The following is a 19,038-nucleotide window of genomic DNA, read 5'->3' as shown; positions in this document are numbered from 1 at the left end:
ATTACATATAGGGCACCCTTAAGGTAGGCCCATGGACAAGGTGCAGTGTATTTAAAATGTAAGACCTATACTTGTACGTTTTACGCGTCGTGGTAGTTAAATACTCTACAATTATACTTTTTACTACTGCAAGGCTTATCTCTCCCATAGGATAACATCGGGATTACCTTATTACATTTTATAAGTGCAATTTCCAATTGGGAAGATGTCCGAGCCCAAATGAAATGCTCACCATTACCCTTTTATCTGCTGCAATAAAATCTAAATAAGCTGGAAAGATATCAACATTCCTGCTCATCCTGGACATGGGGTGGAACTGGACTGTAGAGAGAGCAGTTTGAGATCTCGAAAATGAGAGAGGCAGGAAGGTAGGGAAAAGAACAAAAACTTCCTTAGAATAGTAAATTCAAGGAGAAGGTACATGGATGATCTCAGCAGCAGGAAAGAAGGAAGGAAGAATTGACTGTACGAATAAACAAAGGCATATTATTTGAACTCACTGGAAAAAACACTATGCCCATCATTTTGTACAGCACAAAAAAGGGTTAATACTAATAACCATTGATTTTTAACCCTTTCGATGCTCATGACGAGCTCAGCTCGTCATGATGCACAGTTGAGCTGTGCTGATGACGAGCTGAGCTCGTCATGAATAATGTAAAATATCAATGTCCAGCACAGGAGGGGGAAAACGCCTAGCAGCCAAGGTGTTAAAATGTTTGAAAAGACTGGAAACTAACACCAGAATTTACAACCAATAGAACCGGAAACAGGAAAACCACAACAAAGATCTTCTTTGTATATAGTTTGCGGGAACTGGAGCATCCTAGTTCCAGTGTTGCAGAGTGAGGAGAAGTAAGGCAGACAAGACTGCATGAGACTGTGTTGATTGTAGGTGTAATACTCCCACTTCTTCAAGGACTTGGCCACTGAAAGGGCAGATGAGTGATGGGATAAAAATGTGTTGCATCATACTTCATTGGGGTCAAGGCTGAATTTCTTTGATAAATGAAGAACATCTTCCAGTTTCAGGGCAGAAGAAAAGGTGCCAGTATGAAAGGATGATAATTTTAACAAAAGGGTAAGTTTGATGGTTTAACAAGGAAAGAAGGTCATTCATGTAAAAAATTGCGCTGGGGATACAAATCTAGCATTTCGTATGTATGCATAGTATTTATATTTTTAGTTCCACATTACAAGGTCTTAAACAATCGTAAGAGCTGGATCTATGGTAGCGATCAGTAAATAGAAGAGAGCAGTACCTTTCAATCACAACACCAACATTTTCTTAAAAAATGAGTGAGCGTTTCATGAACGAATCTGAAAGAGTTAGATTAAATTACTTTAACACCATCGATGCTAGTGTTATTTTCCTCCTGTGCTGGATGATCTTTTTTCCCATTGTTCATGACGAGCTCAGCTCGTCATGAGTGTATGGAGTTGTACACCATGACGAGCTGAGCTCGTCATGAGCGTCCAAGGGGTTAAAATAAATCTTTTAAACTTATATTGAGTAACTGCAGGACTCTATATCATTTCACAGCTTCCTGAACTTTAACACTTCATTAAATGAATATTTCGACTAGTAATGCCTATGTAACATTCTTACCATAACAAAGTTTTTCTTCAAGTGTCTGTAGGAGCTGCATACTTTGATTTAGTTGCTCCCGAAAGCCCTCAGCAACATAATAATCAACATCACTTGCTTGAAGTAACTCCTCAAAGGCTTTAATAAGATTTACAAGATGATCATGGTACACAATACACGTGTTGTGGCCATCTCTAATCTGTTGCCGTTGAAAAGAGAGCTCACGTGCTTGGGACTGAACCAGGGAATCATATCTGATAAAACAAAATGAAAATGTAAAATTTCTCATTAAATTGTCCATGAGTGTAGGATTTTAAGCCCTAACTGCATACACAAATATGGCCATTGAAATACCTTTAATCACTAAGCACTTGTAAAACAAGCCCTTTCTTTTTACAGTGCCAGTAAAAATAACATCTACACATGGATCAAACTACAAGTAAGAGATATTCTGCTGTTGGATACCTGTTCCATGCAGGTTTTCAAATTTTTATCTGAATTTCTTGTAATAGACGATTTCTCTCTCACACAAAATGCAATGAAAGGAGTCTCTTTATTTTTAAAGATGTTCATCTAGCTACAGGTTCTCACCTGGATGGAGAAAGTTCCCCCATTTTTCTCTGAAGATTAGAAACTTGGTCAAGAAGCTTTATATTCTCTGCTTTTTCTCTTTGGAGTTCAGATTCATAATGAAGATTTTCATCAGGAACAAGCCCAACCTCTTTCTGATTGGGTAAATTCAAAGGGCTTGAGTTCTGATTATTTTCAAGTGAAAGCTGCATGCCAGTTCTTTCTTGTAATGTAGTCTGAGGAGTAGGGACATTGTGACCTTCAACATAGATCTGTTTGCTGAGGGAAGTCAGACTGTTGCAACTTGTATTCAATTCAGTTGAAAGGTTGTCATCAGTATTCTGTAAACACAAGTTGTGATTGCTCATATTTCCTGGACTGCCATTAGCATGGTTCAATACGTTGTTTCCTACAAAACAGAAACGTTTTAGCTTTGATGCACATATTCTGACATTCACACTAATCAAACAAAGCAACTTCCTGAAGAAAATTCTGGTACTTTTAGTCCTTCAGCTGACTTCATTGATACTCTGAGGATGGACTGGTACAAATGTGTGTGTTCACAACGAAAGATACCACAGCACATTGACTGCCCACTTAATGGTCACAATACGTGCTTGAGTGACTCTGCCTTGGTTCATTATCTAAAGCTACTTAAACAACATATACACAGAGATACTGAAACATGGAAACAAGGAAATTATTTAATGCATTGGCTTTAGAGTAAGAGAGCCATTGCTACTATGTAGGTTTCTTGTGTTAAATCAGACTTATTAATCTACATCATTCATATTCATGAAAAACTTCCCAAGCATCCTAAATGCCAAGTATCATGGCTTGAGATAAAAGTCCAGCTGCTCTGGAGTCAAAGTCCAGTGTAGTGGTTCACATGGCAGGACTTAGGAGAATGTCCTACGCAACCTAGATCTGTTTCTGGAAAGTCATCAAAACTTCTATTTCATAGCACCTAGACCATGGATATCTGTATGGCAGAAATCATTGATGTGCAAAGCCCAAAATACATAAAACAATCTAACTAGCCCAAACAAATACAAGATAGTCTACGAATCTGAGATATCCAAGAGGCCTTGCTGATCAACGCTAGGCTGCAATTTGTTGAGAGCACATTTATGGCATTCAGAACAAATCTGTTTGCATCACATCAGACTCAGTATCAGGAAAGGGAATCTAAAAGAACTGAAAGAACTAAAAGAATAGCACTTTCCAGATTGAAATGAAAAAGTTACAGAATTTTTGGCACAAAGGACTAGGGCACCACCTTGAGGAAGCCCTTATAGGGATCTTGGCTCACAAGGTTTGAAAATCTCAGATCTTTAGACTCAACACAAATACCATTACTAGGGCCATCTTTTAATGGACCCAATATGACAGAATTATGGATGAAGCGAGGTGTGGGGTGTTCTTATTAGAGCATTTGAAAGAAGGCCCAAATTCCATGTAGAGTAGAGTTGTGAGAAACACCTTGCAGGAGTGGATAATACAAACTTGCCAAAGAAACAAGCATTTGCAATGCAATAGGTCTCGCATTAGGAAAGTTTGAGCTATTGTAAATGACACATTTTTTATATATGTGTTGGTTTTGAAAATAGCGAAATTAATAGCTTTGTCATTTACAATGCCAATACTTTTTTTGCAAATGTGACACCTATAGCATTTGTAATGCAACATGTTTTGTATTTACGTGACTTAGATGTATTGATATTACAAATGACAATGGCTTTTAATTTTTTTAAATAATTACTACTGAAATAAAAGTTATTGTAATTTATAATGGCAATAGCTTCAACTTTTGTAAACAACTTTTGTGAAGATTATGTTCAGTGTATTTTATTGTGACGAAATTCTAAGAACAGAAGTGAAATATTAACATCTTTTTGTGACATTTGTAATAAAGCTTGAAACTTTGAGAGAACAAATTTGAACAATTTGTTGTTGAATGGTTGCACAGATTGATGCTGTGGTGGCGCTGAGTGATAATGTGGTGGCGACGAGTGATGTTGTGGTGGCGACGAGTGATGTTGTGGTGGCGACGAGTGATGTTGTGGCGACGAGTAATGTTGTGGTGGCGACAAGTGATGCTGTGGCATTCAGTGTTCCGTAGTAGCTCATAGTGATGTTGTGGTGCCCCTGAGTGATGTTGTGGTGCCCCTGAGTGATGCTGTGGTGCACCTGAGTGATGCTGTGGTGGTGCAATAGATAGAGTAAGGGCAATAGATAGATAGAGGGAGCGCGATAGAGTGAGGGCGATAGATAGATAAATAGAGTGAGGGCGATAGAGTGATGACGATAGATAGATAGAGTGAGGGTGATAGATAGATAGCTAGAGGGTGATAGATAGCTAGCTAGATAGATAGATAGATAGATAGATAGATAGATAGATAGATAGATAGAGTGAGGGCGATAGATAGCTAGATAGATAAATAGATAGAGAGAGGGCGATAGATAGAGGGCGAGCGATAGATAGAGTGAGATAGATAGATAGATAGAGAGATAGAGAGATAGAGAGAGAGTGAGGGCGATAGATAGATTGAGGGCGATAGATAGATAGAGGGATAGATAGATAGATAGATAGATAGATAGATAGATAGATAGATAGATAGATAGACAGACAGACAGTGAGGGCGATAGATAGTGTGAGGGAAATAGATAGAGTGAGGGCGACAGATAAGAGTGAAGGCGATAGATAGATAGATGTGTAGTTGTGTGTGGTTGGGTGTGTGGTTGTGTGTGTATGGTTGTGTGTGGAGTTGTATGTGTGGTTGTGTGTGTTGTGGTTGTGTGTGTTGTGTTTGTGGTTGTGTTTGTGGTCGTGTGTGTTGTGGTCGTGTGTGTTGTGGTCGTGTGTGTTGTGGTTGTGTGTGTGTGTGGTTGTGTGTGTGGTTGTGTGTGTGGTTGTGTGTGTGGTTGTGTGTGTGGTTGTGTGTGTGGGTGTGGTTGTGTGTGTGGGTGTGGTTGTGTGTGTGGTTGTATGTGTGGTTGTGTGTGTGGTTGTGTGTGGTTCGTTGTGTGGTTGTGTGTGGTTGGGTGTGTGGTTGGGTGTGTGGTTGGGTGTGTGGTTGGGTGTGTGGTTGTGTGTGTCTGGTTGTGTGTGTGGTTGTGTGTGTGTGGTGTGTGTGTGTGTGGTGTGTGTGTGTTTGGTTGTGTGTGTGTGTGGTTGTGTGTGTGTGTGGTTGTGTGCGTGGTTGTGTGGGTGTGTGTGGTTGTGGGTGTGTGTGGTTGTGGATGTGTGTGGTTGTGGATGTGTGTGGTTGTGGATGTGTGTGGTTGTGGATGTGTGTGGTTGTGGGTGTGGTTGTGTGGGTGTGTGTGGTTGTGTGTGGTTGTGGATGTGTGTGGTTGTGGATGTGTGTGGTTGTGGATGTGTGTGGTTGTGGATGTGTGTGGTTGTGGATGTGTGTGGTTGTGGGTGTGTGTTGTTGTGGGTGTGTGTGTGGTGTGTGTGGTGTGTGTGGGGTTGTGTGTGGTTGTGTGTGTGGTTGTGTGTATGATTGTGTGGTTGTATGTGTGTGTGTGGTTGTATGTATGTGTGTGTTTGGTTAGAGAAGGATGTATGTGGAAGAGAGCAGCAGATCAGCACAGCAGAAGAGAACAGGGAGTTAGAGAAAGAGGTGGGTGGAAGAGAACAACAGATCAGCACAAGAGAAGACAAGCATTAGAAATGCAATAGGTCTCGCAGCATTAGAGTTAGTGCTTTTAGAATTGTTAATGGGTTTTTTTGTAAATCTTTAGCATGAGGGTGAGGGTGAGTGAGGGTGAGGGTGAGTGAGGGTGGGTGAGTGTGAGTGTGAGTGAGGGTGAGTGTGGGTGAGTGTGTGTGAGTGTGGGTGAGTGTGTGTGAGTGTGGGTGAGTGTGGGTGAGGGATTGAGGGTGAGGGGTTGAGGGTGAGTGAGGGTGAGGGGTTGAGGGTGAGTGAGGGTGAGGGGTTGAGGGTGAATGAGGGTGAATGAGGGTGAGGGAGGGTGAGGGGTTGAGGGGTTGAGGGTGAGTGGGGGTGAGTGAGGGTGAGGGGTTGAAGGTGAGTGAGGGTGAAGGTGAGTGAGGGTGAGTGGGGGTGAGTGAGGGTGAGGGGTTGAAGGTGAGTGAGAGTGAGGGTGAGTGAGGGTGAGTGTGGGTGAGTGTGGGTGAGTGTGGGTGAGTGTGGGTGAGTGTGGGTGAGTGTGGGTGAGTGTGGGTGAGGGATTGAGGGTGAGGGGTTGAGGGTGAGGGGTTGAGGGTGAGGGGTTGAGGGTGGGTGAGGGGTTGCGGGTGAGTGAGGGTGAGGGTGAGTGAGGGTGAGGGGTTGAGGGTGAGGGGTTGAGGGTGAGTGGGGGTGAGTGAGGGTGAGGGGTTGAGGGTGAGTGAGGGTGAGGGGTTGAGGGTGAGTGAGGATGAGGGGTTGAGGGTGGGTGAGGGTGAGGGTGAGTGAGGGTGAGGGTGAGTGAAGGTGGGTGAGGGGTTGAGGGTGATTGAGGGTGAGGCGTTGAGGGTGAGTGAGGGTGAGGGGTTGAGGGTGAGTGAAGGTGAGGGTGAGGGTGAGTGAGGGTGAGGGGTTGAGGGTGAGTGAGGGTGAGGGGTTGAGGGTGAGTGAGGATGAGTGAGAGTGAGGGTGAGTGAGGGGTTGAGGGTGAGGGGTTGAGGGTGAGTGAGGGTGAGGGGTTGAGGGTGAGTGAGGGTGAGGTGTTGAGGGTGAGTGAGGGTGAGGGTGAGTGAGGGTGAGGATGAGGGGTTGAGGGTGAGTGAGGGTGAGGGTAGGTGAGGGGTTGAGGGTGAGTGAGGGTGAGTGAGGGGTTGAGGGTGAGTGAGGGTGAGGGTGAGTGTGGGTGAGGTTGAGTGTGGGTGAGGGTGAGTGTGGGTGAGGGTGAGTGAGGGTGAGGGTGAGTGAGGGTGAGTGAGGGTGAGTGAGGGTGAGGGATTGAGGGTGAGGGGTTGAGGGTGGGTGAGGGGTTGAGGGTGAGTGAGGGTGAGGGTGAGTGAGGGTGAGGGGTTGAGGGTGAGGGGGTAGGTATTTTGGGATGCGAGGTGACACCGCCACGAGACCTTGTCATAAATGCATAACACTGTCCACAAAGGAAGCAGCTGCTCTGCCCCATCTACCCTCCCTCCTCAGTTTGTTAGCACGCCATCAGCATCCACATATCTGAACAGACAGCTCCCTATCCAGAGGGCATTAGGCAGTTATATAAGTTATCATGTTATTAAAGCCCGAGTGGCCTCAGATGGCAGTAGCAACAAGACGGACGGACGGAAGAGAGGGGAGGGGGGAGGAGAAATGCGACACGGAGGGAAGGGGAGGGGGCGGAGCGGGTTAAATTATACAAACAAAAAACAAGCCTTTCACCGTAACACGGCGGGCAGGGGAGGTGGCGGGCAGGGGAGGGGGCGGAGAGGGGAGAGGTGCGACACGGCAGGCAGGCAGGGGAGGAGAGTAGAAGGAGGAGGGGGGAGGAGCTGTATGTGTGAGTGCTCCCGAACAGGACAGGAGGCTTGTAGGAGTCTGAGGGAGCATGTAGACAGCACAGGGCCGAAAGGAGACGTGCATGTATGTGTTTTTAAGAGCAGTAAGTGTCAAATGAAACAAGCAGCATGTGCATGCCGGTAGGGGCAGGTAAGGAGAAAAGGGCAGAGGGTTTGCGTCTGGTGTGCGCGCGCACATGAAGGGGTAGGTGCAGGCAGGCAGGCCTGTGAGTGTGAGGTGCAACATTTATTACCACCACTACCTTCTTGTGTTTTTTTATCTTTGACGTAAGCCCTGCCATTTTCATCCTGCTACTAACAACTGGGAGTATAGCACCAAAGCATATGATTTGCTAGCAAAGATGTGGTTCATTGTCCTTGGAAAAATGTAAATGTGCTCTCATCCTAAATTCAAGGCCAGATAGCTGGATACATGCAGTTCTTAACCAACATCCAAAGGTCGCTACCTCTAAATTGGGATGCCACGGATTCTGACACTTAAATATGCTTGGGAAACATATATGTAAAATGCAGATTCCGTCATCCAAAAATATGAAGTTATTTACTCCAGACACACCTCCTTGTTAAACATCGAAAATACCCATAGCTATTTGCCATCATGCCCTAGGACAGTGAGTGTGGCCGGACAGTGGCAGGACAGCAGGGTGCCGCTGCCTGAGAGGAAGCTACCGAAAGGCCGAGATCGGAGGCACCGCAAATGCGGTTACGGCCTGAAAGGTGAACAGCAGGATGATGTAGGCGATCACAGAGGGGGGTCTGCATGGTGAAAGCAGCGGAAGAGACAATCGAGGCTCTTGCAGAGAAACGGGCCTGGAGCAGAGCTTCTCGAATACTGGAAAGACAGAGAGACGTGCGGGGGCCTGACCCTGTGACAGTGTGGAAGTGAACCGCGGGGGCCCAGAAACCCGAGTCAGACCCCCTGGATTCCTGAAAAAGTAGAGACACTGCAGGCAGCCGCAGAAACCACCAAGAACCCGCGGATCAAAGCCCGGACAGTGCGTGCGGAGGCCCAAACAGGCTGGCAGTGAAGGGAGGGACGCTGGCAGATACAACCAGCAACGAGCAGAGGAAAAAAAGGAAAAGGCGATCTGACCCAGCGAACGGGGAAGTATGTACAAATGGCGTGAGGCCTGAACCAGTGAGGAGTGTAGCAGTCCCGTAGACGGAAACAGCGAGGTTGTGACAGGACTGGGGCGTTCTCCCTCTGCAGCCTTACCCTTGGACATCTAAAGCAGACACCACGGGGTGAATGGAGTAAGGAGCCGCTGCCCTCACTGAGACAGGCCGGCCCTGGGAGCTATAAGCGCCTCCCTCCCCCACAACAGAAGCTGACCAGTACAATCTCGGAGGACAGAACCGGGTGAGCACGAGACAGGGTAAGACTGTCCTGTTCAGTGAGACACTGAGGGGCCAAAAGAAGGTGGAAGGGTTGGACGAGCACAATCAGGGGGGAAAAACAGAGGGCGAAGGGGGCGAGGCTTGGGACCCTAGAGCCACCACAAGATGGTGTGCAGGAGAAGTAGTAGCACATAATTGGACGCCTCCTGGCGGACATGGCGCAGGCACATTGATGAGCCCACAACAGACATAGATGGTGGAAGACGGGGTGGCCGGCCTGTGTTCCACTGGACTACCACTCGGAAGAGCACAGGGGATGCGACCACAGCGGAAGGAAGAGAGGGGAGGGGGAGGAGAAATGCGACACGGCGGGAGGGGGCGGAGCGGGTAAACAAAGACGGACGTGCACGCGCACGCGCTTTTAAGGTCAATGCGCATGCGCATAAGCTCAATGCGCATGCGCATTGACCTTAAAAGTCACGGGCACTGCAAGGAATCGCCACGATTCCTTGCAGTGTAGATAAAGAGTGGATAAGTCGCAATACTCTCGCTTGCTCGATGCGCATGCGCATCGACAGGCGAGACCTAAAAAAAAGGCAGTGATAGAAGGAGGCGGTGGAAGGGAACAGCAGATCAGCACGGGAGAAGAGAAAAGGGAGTTGGAGAAGGGGAAGGGGTGGAAGGGAACAGCAGATCAGCACATGTGAAGAGAACAGGGAGTTAAAGAAGGAGGTGGGGTGGAAGAGAGCAGCAGATCAGCACAGGAGAAGAGAACAGGGAGTTAAAGAAGGAGGTGGGGTGGAAGAGAGCAGCAGATCAGCACAGGAGAAGAGAACAGGGAGTTAAAGAAGGAGGTGGGTGGAAGAGAACAGCAGATCAGCACAGGAGAAGAGAAAAGGGAGTTAGAGAAGGAGGCGGGTGAAAGAGAACAGCAGACCAGCACAGGAGAAGAGAACAGGGAGTTAGAGAAGGAGGCGGGGTGAAAGAGAAGGAGTAGTTTCTGTCCTGTAACTCCAGTTCTGTAGTAGGGGTATCTCTGTTATAGTCATAATCTAGTGAATAGTCCCGCCCATGTGCGTGGACCCCGGCAATCAAAAATAATCTCTTAAGTTGTCAAAATAATGCAGAAACTGCAAAGACACTTAAGAGAGAATTTAAAGACAAATAATGCAGCCTATATCCACAGGCTACACTGTCCAGTACTTCAACTAGAAATTCCACCTAAAAAAACCACACACAAAACAGCCTGCAGTTTCTACCATAGAGAAACTTGCCTCCCCCAGTCAAAGACTCTGGAATGATAGAGAGGAAGGTAGGGACAGACAAGCCCCATAGGCTGCCATTATGTGGCTTAAATAGGATACTGTGCCTTTAAGAGAACTTTCCAGAACTTCTCCCAGTATCCCAGAATGCATAGCAGGTCCCTATACTTTCAGTTCTTTTTGGAGGCGAAGCACGCCAGACCTGTCGCATTCTTTACATGATGAAAAATCTCCACCGGGGAGGAGGGCGGGCGCTTATGACTATAACAGAGATACCCCTACTACAGAACTGGAGTTACAGGACAGAAACTACTCCTTCTGTAGTAGGGGATCTCTGTGTATAGTCATAATCTAGTGAATAGAATGGCAAGCCCATCCCCACACCAAGCGGCGGTGGAGAATAAATACATAACACCACTACTGTGCGAACAAATTCCGCAGCGAAGCCTGCCCAACCTGAGCGTCTGCCCTGGCGTCAGTGTCCAGGCAGTAATGCTTAGCAAAGGTATGAACCGACTTCCAAGTGGCTGCCTTGCAGATTTCAGCAATCGGCACGTTACGGAGCAGAGCCGTCGTGGCAGCTTTGCCCCTGGTAGAATGAGCCTTAGGCTTACCTCCTAAGGTCTTATTAGCCTTTTGGTAACACAATTGTATGCAGGACACAATCCACCTGAAGATGGACTGCTTTGAGGTCGCAAGACCCGTCCTGACCGACCCATAATTGATGAACAACTGGTCAGACCTACGAATATCCTTGGTTTTATCCAGATAAAATTTCAACACCCTCCTAACATCCAGGGAATGGAGAGATCTCTCCGCTGGGGATGAAGGGTTCTGAAAAAACGTAGGCAAAGTTATAGTCTGGTTGACATGAAAATCAGAAATAACCTTGGGAAGAAATTTAGGGTGAGTACGCATAACAACCTTAGCAGCATGAAATACAGTATAAGGTTCATTACAACACAACGCCTGAATTTCACTCACCCTGCGGGCCGATGTAATGGCCACGAGGAACGCCGCCTTCCAGGACAGGTGCTGCAACGAAGCCTTATGAATAGGTTCAAAAGGCTCCTTCATCAATCTGGACAGCACCACATTCAATTCCCATGAAGGCGAGGGAAGCCTGACAGGAGGGAATACTTTCTTCAAACCTTCCAGAAAATCTTTGATCACAGGGATCTGGAAAAAGGAAGTCTGTGAAGGGCATTTCCTGTAGGCAGTCAATGCAGCAAGATGTACCTTAATGGAATGGACATTAAGACCAGACTGCGCCAAATGTAAAAGGTAAGGAAGGATGACATCCTCCTTGCAGGTCGTAGGATCATGGTTCTTAGACAGGCACCAGATACAAAATCTCTTCCACTTGTAAGCATAGGAAGTCCGAGTGGAAGGTCTCTTAGACTCCTTCAGTATGTCCATGCAATCATCGGGCAGATTCAGATGGCCATATTGCACTATCTCAGGAGCCATGCCGCCAAACTCAAAGACGAGAGGTTGGGGTGTAACATCCGTCCCCCGAACTTCGTGAGAAGGTCCGGCCTGCACGGCAACCGAATGTGAGGAAGGAGAGACCGGTGAAGAAGGTCCGTGAACCACCACTGCCTGGGCCACTCCGGGGCGATGAGTATCATCCGAGCTCTGGACCGGGCCAGCTTGATGAGCACCGCCGGAATCAGGGGAATGGGAGGAAAGGCGTACAGAAAGCTGTTCGTCCAGTTGATCCATAACGCATTCCCCAGCGTCCCTTGTTGGAAGTACCTGGAGGCGAAGTCTCTGCACTTGCTGTTTTCGGCGGTGGCGAACAAATCTACGTCTGGAGTTCCCCACCTTGCGAAGACTTCTCCTAGTACTTCGTCGTTTATGACCCATTCGTGGTTTTCCTGAACCAGTCTGCTCAGTGCGTCTGCCTGAACATTCTGCACACCTGGTAGATGGGTGGCCGTTATCGTCAGTCCTCTGGCTAGGAGCCAGTGCCAGATCGTCTGCGCCTCCTGTGACAGAGTGCGCGATCTCGAGCCCCCCTGCTTGTTGAGGTAATACATCGTGATGGTATTGTCCGTCTGTACAAGCAGAGAATTGGTCTGGAAGGACGGAAGAAAGGCCTTCAGCGCCAAGTGAACAGCCCTGAGTTCCAGGAAATTGATGTGATACGTGGCCTCCATCGGTGACCACGTGCCTTGAATCTGTAGAGTCCCGGAGTGCGCTCCCCATCCCAGAAGAGACGCATCCGTCACGACAGTCTGCGTGGGAATGTCCTTGTGAAAGGGAACCCCTCTGAGGAGATTCTCCGCCGAACACCACCACTTCAGAGACTGAAGAGCATGCAGCGACAGGCGAATCTTGTCGTCCCAAGATCCTTTCCTCTGATCCCACTGGTCCGCCAAGCACTCCTGCAGCGGTCTCATGTGCAGCCGTGCGTGTGGCGTCAGGAAGATACAAGAGGCCATCGATCCCAGTAGAGAAGACACCGTCCTCACTGTTGTAGATGGAGTCGTCATAAGAGCCTGAGCCTTCCGAAGGAGTGATAATCGTCGCTCTTCCGAAGGAGACACGCTTGCTGACAGCGTATTGATGGAGGCTCCCAAGTACTGTATGCACGGGACAGACTTGGCCATGTTGATGTGCAGCCCCAACTTGTTCAAGAGAACGCACGTCTTCTGGAAGTGTGCTCGCGCTTCCGAGAAGGAGGATGCCTTGATCAACCAATCGTCCAAGTACGGGTAGACGAACACCTTGTTCTTCCTCAGGTGCGCTGCTACCACCGCCATGCACTTCGAGAACGTTCTCGGCGCAGACTTCAGTCCGAATGGGAGTACTGTGTATTGATAGTGATTGGTGCCGACTTGGAACCGCAGAGTACAGACCTCTTCCTCTCTGAGACAGAGGTACGTCTTCTATCGCCCTTTTCCTCAACAGGATATCCGCTTCCGCCTGAAGCTCGCGCAGCTGAAACTGCGAGCTGACCGGTGGAATAGCTGGAGGAGGGCTGGTGAACCGAAGACTGTATCCATTGCAAACAATATTCAGCACCCACTTGTCCTGAGTAATTTTTCTCCACTCTGCCAGAAAAAATTGAATGCTTCCCCCTCCCGGAGTGGGTAACAGATCCGGGGGAAGTAGGTTCCTAGGGCCTAGACCCAGCCTGGCCCTTGGGCGCCGGGGCCGACTGCTGGCCTCCCCTGCCCTTCTGGCGTTTCTGGAACGGCTTACGGAACTGGTGTTGCTGTTGCGATTGCCCCGAAGCCTGTCCCCGACCTCGGCCTTGTCCGCCGAACCGCCGTTGGAAAGGGCGGTACTGCTTCTTGGTCTCTTTAGGCTTCTCCAGGCCCACAGCCGTCAGCGTCTCGGCCTCCGCCTTCATGCGGGCCATCTCGTCGTCCGCATGCTTCCCGAAGAGGGTCTCACCGGAGAACGGCAGATTGGCTACCCTCTGCTGAGCGTCCGGCTTCAGGGACGTAAGCCGGAGCCCAGCGTGGCGCCGTTGGTTGACTCCGTGGCAGAATCCGTGAGCAGCCAACAGGGAAGAGTCCGCTGCCGCGCTGATAATCTGGTTGGCCACCAGCATCCCCTCACTGAGTACTTCCACGAAGTCTTCCCGCTGCAAAGCGCTCGAGGGAGTCGCAGAGGGCGCGGTCGTAACGGCCCAACAGTGCCGTGGCACTCGCCGCTTTCATGGAGGTAGCGGAAGTGCCACAGACTTTCCTCCCCGCCGAATCCATCCACCTTGACTCCTTATCCGGGGGAACCGTGGAGGACGGAGTGGTGGCATGCTGCTTGCGGGCCGCCGTCACAATGACAGAGTCAGGAGGAGGTTCCGTTCTTAAAAAGGCCGGATCCGAATCGGGGGCCCGGTACTTCTTCAGTAATCTTGATGGGGCCGCCTTCGTCACCGCAGGGGTGAGGAACAGGGCCATAGCCGGTTCTTCCAGGCCCGGCACCAGAGGCAGGAGAGGACGAGACAGGTGTTTCTGATGTAAAGTCTCAAAAATGACTGACGTTTTCGGAGTGGGCACCGTCAGGGATATGCCCAGCTTCGCCGCGCCCCGTAAAAGGACGTCATGGAACGCCACCAGGTCATCTATCGGGGACACTCTCGTGTCCGGTGACCCCGATAGGGTTGGAGAATAGTCCCTGGTCCCAGAGGACCTCGTTTGTGAGCGAGACTCGCGCCTCCTACGGCAGTGTCTCGACCTCGTGGAAGATCTGCGTCGCGATCTCTCCTTCCTCCCAGAGCGAGAGCGAGACCTGCCTGCCCGTGGCCGCTCCTTCGGCTTTCGTGGAGGGGTCTTCCTCGGTTCCTCACGGGGTTTCTGTTTCGGGGTCCCCTTAGGAGGAACAGGCAGTGACGGCAGGGAAGTGGACCTCGGAGGAGGAACCTTCGGCTGCGGGGTGGGCCCATGTGGAGGGACCGGAGGCGGAGGAGGGTCTCCTGAAGGCAGTGGCGGTTTGGGTGGAGGGTCCTCCTTAGGAACAGGAGGAGGAGTCGGAGTCCTGGGCCGAGATGGCGTGTACACTTAGGCGAAGGGTGCGGAGAGCCAGCCCCATCAGCAGGCGAACGCTTCCTCTTGCGTCCTCCACTGGAAGCAGCGTGACTTCTGGGACTAGAATCCCTCTTGCGCCGTTTTGGAGAGGCTGACCGACTCCTAGACGCTGACCGCTGTCTGCTGGACGCAGAGCGACGCTTCTCCGGCGTCGAACGACGCTTCCTGGACTCCGGCGTCGATCGCCGTCTCCTCGGCGTCGACCCTCTTCTCCTCGGCGTCGACCGTCGACTCCTCGACGTCGACCTCCTCTTCCGCGACGTCGCACGTCGCCTTCTCGACGTCGAGCGTTCCGTCTTCGACGACGAACGTCGCCGTCGTCTTGATGCTCTCGACGTCGACGGCGATCGACGGTGTCGCCTCGACGGCGAGCGTCGGTGCCGCTTCGACGGCGAGCGTCGATGCACGTCACTTTGCCTTCGGCGTCGGTAGGAAGATCTCGACGTCGACGAAGACGATGACGTCGACGGTGGCTTCGACGGCGGCTTCTCCTTCGACGTCGAGTCGTCACGCCGTTTCGACCCGGAGCCCCGGGGAGAAGGGGAGCACACCGCCGTCATCCCTCTCGACGTCGTCGTCGATGCAATCGACGTCGACGGAGAATGGGACCGTTTGCTGGACTTCCTGCCCCCGGGGAGCCCCCCAGGGGCCTCAGCAGACCCACCTGCAGCCCGCAGACGCCTATCCTCCAGGCCAGCCAGCCTGATCTTCAATCTGTCCCTCAGAGTCCGAGCAGAGAGCTGCTGGCAGATGACACAATCCTCAGGGACATGATCTTCTGGAAGGCACACGATACAGACATCATGGGGGTCACTCTTGGCCTTCTTCCTCTCACATGCTGGGCACTTAACAAAAAGGCCAGGCATTTTAGAGCCCTAAAACGCCTAAAACAGCACAAAAAAAAGGAGAAGAGAACACCAAGAAGTAAACTGCAACACTTTTAGAATTCAAAAGTGCAAAAACAATTCCAATAAACCCTTGAAAAAGGGAGAGCTCAATGCCAGGGTCCTGTAAGCAGGAGCCGGAAAAAAGAACTGAAAGTAGAGGGACCTGCTATGCATTCTGGGATACTGGGAGAAGTTCTGGAAAGCTCTCTTAAAGGCACAGTATCCTATTTAAGCCACATAATGGCAGCCTATGGGGCTTGTCTGTCCCTACCTTCCTCTCTATCATTCCAGAGTCTTTCACTGGGGGAGGCAAGTTTCTCTATGGTAGAAACTGCAGGCTGTTTTGTGTGTGTTTTTTTTTGGTGGAATTTCTAGTTGAAGTACTGGACAGTGTAGCCTGTGGATATAGGCTGCATTATTTGTCTTTAAATTCTCTCTTAAGTGTCTTTGCAGTTTCTGCATTATTTTGACAACTTAAGAGATTATTTTTGATTGCCGGGGTCCACGCACATGGGCGGGACTATTCACTAGATTATGACTATAACAGAGATCCCCTACTACAGAACAGCAGATCAGCACAGGAGAAGAGAACAGGGAGTTAGAGAAGGAGGTGGGGAGGTGGGGAGAAAGAGAACAGCAGATCAGCACAGGAGAAGAGAACAGAGAGTTAGAGAAGGAGGCGGACTGAAGATAGCAGAAAGATCATCACAGGAGAAGAGAACAGGGAGTTAAAGAATGAGGCGGGAGGAAGAGAACAGCAGATCTGCATGGGAGAAGAGAACAGGGAGTTAGAGAAGGAGGTGGTGGAAGGGAACAGCAGATCAGCACAGGAGAAAAGAACAGAGTTAAAGAAGGAGGCGGGGTGGAAGAGAATGGCAGATCTGCATGGGAGAAGAGAACAGGGAATTAGAGAAGGAGGCTGGGTGGAAGAGAACGGCAGATCAGCATGGGAGAAGAGAACAGGGAGTTAGAAAAGGAGGTGGTGGAAGGGAACAGCAGATCAGCACAGTCCTCATACGCAACCTGGGCTTCATCCTGGACTTCTCCCTCTCCATGACCAGACAAGTCAACGCCGTCTCCGCGTCCTGTTTCAACATCCTGCGCATGCTACGCAAGATCTTCCGATGGATCCCCACCGAGACCAGGAAAACGGTCACCCAGGCCCTCGTCACCAGCCGACTGGACTACGGCAACGCCCTCTACGCCGGAACCATCGCCAAGCTCCAGAAGAGACTCCAGCGGATCCAGAGCGCCTCAGCCAGACTCATCTCCGGACATCTGAGAGACCTGCACTGGCTCCCCGTCAACAAGAGAATCACCTTCCGCCTCCTCACCCACGCACACAAAGCCCTACACAACCAAGGCCCGAGCTACCTCAACAACCGCCTCAACTTCTACGCTCCCAAACGTCACCTCCGATCGACCAACCACGCCCTCGCCGCCGTCCCCCGCATCCGAAGAGCGAGAACAGGAGGAAGGTCCTTCTCCTACCTGGCCGCCAAACCTGGAACACCCTCCCTCCCGACCTTCGCCTGACCCAAGACCACCTCTCCTTCAGGAAGAAGCTCAAGACCTGGCTGTTCGAGCAGTAGCGGTACCCCCCCCCCCTCCCCCCCAAGCGCCTTGGGACCCTCCGGGGGAGTAGTGCGCTCTATAAATGCCTTGATTGATTGAGAAAAGAACAGAGTTAAAGAAGGAGGCGGGTGGAAGAGAATAGCAGATCTGCACAGGTGAAGAGAACATGGAGTTAAAGTAGGAGGTGGGGTGGAAGAGAGCAGCAGATCAGCACAGGAGAAGAGAACAGGGAGTTAAAGAAGGAGGCGGGTGGAAATGGAACAGCAGTTCAGCAGAAGAGAAGAGACCAGGGAGTTAAAGAAGGAGGTGGGGTGGATGAGAGCACCAGATCAGCACAGGAGAAGAGACCAGGGAGTTAAAGGAGGCGGCGGTGGAAGAGAGCAGCAGATTAGCACAGGAGAAGAGAACAGGGAGTTAAAGAAGGATGCGAGTGGAAGAGAACAGCAGATCAGCACAGGAGAAAAGAACAGGGAGTTAAATAAGGAGGTGGGGTGGAAGAGAGCAGTAGATCAACACAGGTGAAGAGAACAGGGAGTTAAGAAAGGAAGCGGGGTAGAAGAGAACAGCAAATTAGCACAGGAGAAGAGAACAGGGAGTTTAGGAAGGAAGCGGGTGAAAATGGAACAGCAGATCAGCACAGGAGAAGAGGGCAGGGAGTTAGAACAGCAGGCTGGGAGGAAGAGAGCTGCAGATTAGCAATTGTTGCCAATTTAGCTCTGTCACTTAAAAGATTGTTTTGCACCTCTGTCATGATGTGCAGCCAGTAGTTTGTTTTCCTGCCGGGCTGTGTCTTCCATCCTTTCGAGGTTGGTATTTCAAGTATGATTAAAAGCTGGTGTTAGAACTGGCTATTTCTGGTAGGCTAAGGCTGATGCCAAAGCCAGGCAGAAACCACCATTCTAGTCAGGGCAAGGAAGTCACAAGCCAAGATAACCCCTGCTCACCCTCTAGGTAGCTTGGCACGAGCAGTCTAGGCTAAACTCGGAGGCAATGTGTAAAGCATTTGCGCCAGCGCACAACAGCAACAACATACTAGGCACACCACAAAAGAGACTCCACACAAGGTTAATATAAAAATAACTTTTGTATTGTAAAAACACATCAGATAAAATCACATATATACATGGTGCCAACTGGCACGGGCAATATTCCCATTGGATTATTCACAAGACAGGGCCACATGGGCCACTGTCATAATCAGCACTTAGTAGAAATGAAATACTGTCAGAAATTAGAATAAAAGAATATAAAATCACTGTAGCACAAAGTAACAGTTATAAATCACATCCAGTAACTACTGGGAACAGGTGAGTACACACTACGCAACCCTAAACACCTTAGGAGCATGTCACGCAGGGAACCAGGACCTTACTAGGACCACCTGTACTAAAAAGAACAACCACCTAAGTATCACACAGCATTTAGGGGTCTAGGAAAGAACACATTTCCCATGATGCATAAATATACATTCAGAGGAGTAATAACGGGAAACACATGACGCATAAACCTGCACATTCAGCGGTGTTTAAGAACAGAGCACATGATGCAATAAAATACATTCAGGGGTGCAGCGCAAGAAGACACATGATGCCTAAAACATTCAGAGGTGCAGCGCATGAAAAGACACATAATGCATAAAAACATTCAGAGGTGCCAGAGCCATACATTAGCGCAAGAATCACATGATGTCTAAAAACATACAGGGGTGCAGTAATAACATATGATGCAAGAGAACACATTCAGAGGTGCAATAACCATATAATTGCGCAAAGACTCACATAAGCCACTACCTGTGGCAGTC

General features: G+C 49.5%; 1 protein-coding gene across 1 annotated transcript in view; it reads right to left on the bottom strand.

Moving 5' to 3' along the window:
- LOC147710591 (CDK5 regulatory subunit-associated protein 2-like) overlaps nucleotides 1-19,038 on the bottom strand; it is an 883,251-nt gene that overhangs the window by 335,722 nt on the left and 528,491 nt on the right. The window contains exons 24-25 of the mRNA XM_086921269.1: nucleotides 2,180-2,567; nucleotides 1,610-1,842 (exon numbers count right to left, since the gene is read on the bottom strand). Coding sequence (XP_086777395.1) covers nucleotides 1,610-1,842; nucleotides 2,180-2,567 — 621 coding nt within the window. The remainder of the gene's footprint in view (nucleotides 1-1,609; nucleotides 1,843-2,179; nucleotides 2,568-19,038) is intronic.

Source organism: Lissotriton vulgaris, chromosome 5 (genome assembly GCF_964263255.1).
Source record: "Lissotriton vulgaris chromosome 5, aLisVul1.2, whole genome shotgun sequence".
Taxonomy (NCBI): Eukaryota; Metazoa; Chordata; class Amphibia; order Caudata; family Salamandridae; genus Lissotriton; species Lissotriton vulgaris.
The sequence above is the reverse complement of the archived record's forward strand: the minus strand, read 5'-3'. Positions and strand labels throughout refer to the sequence as shown.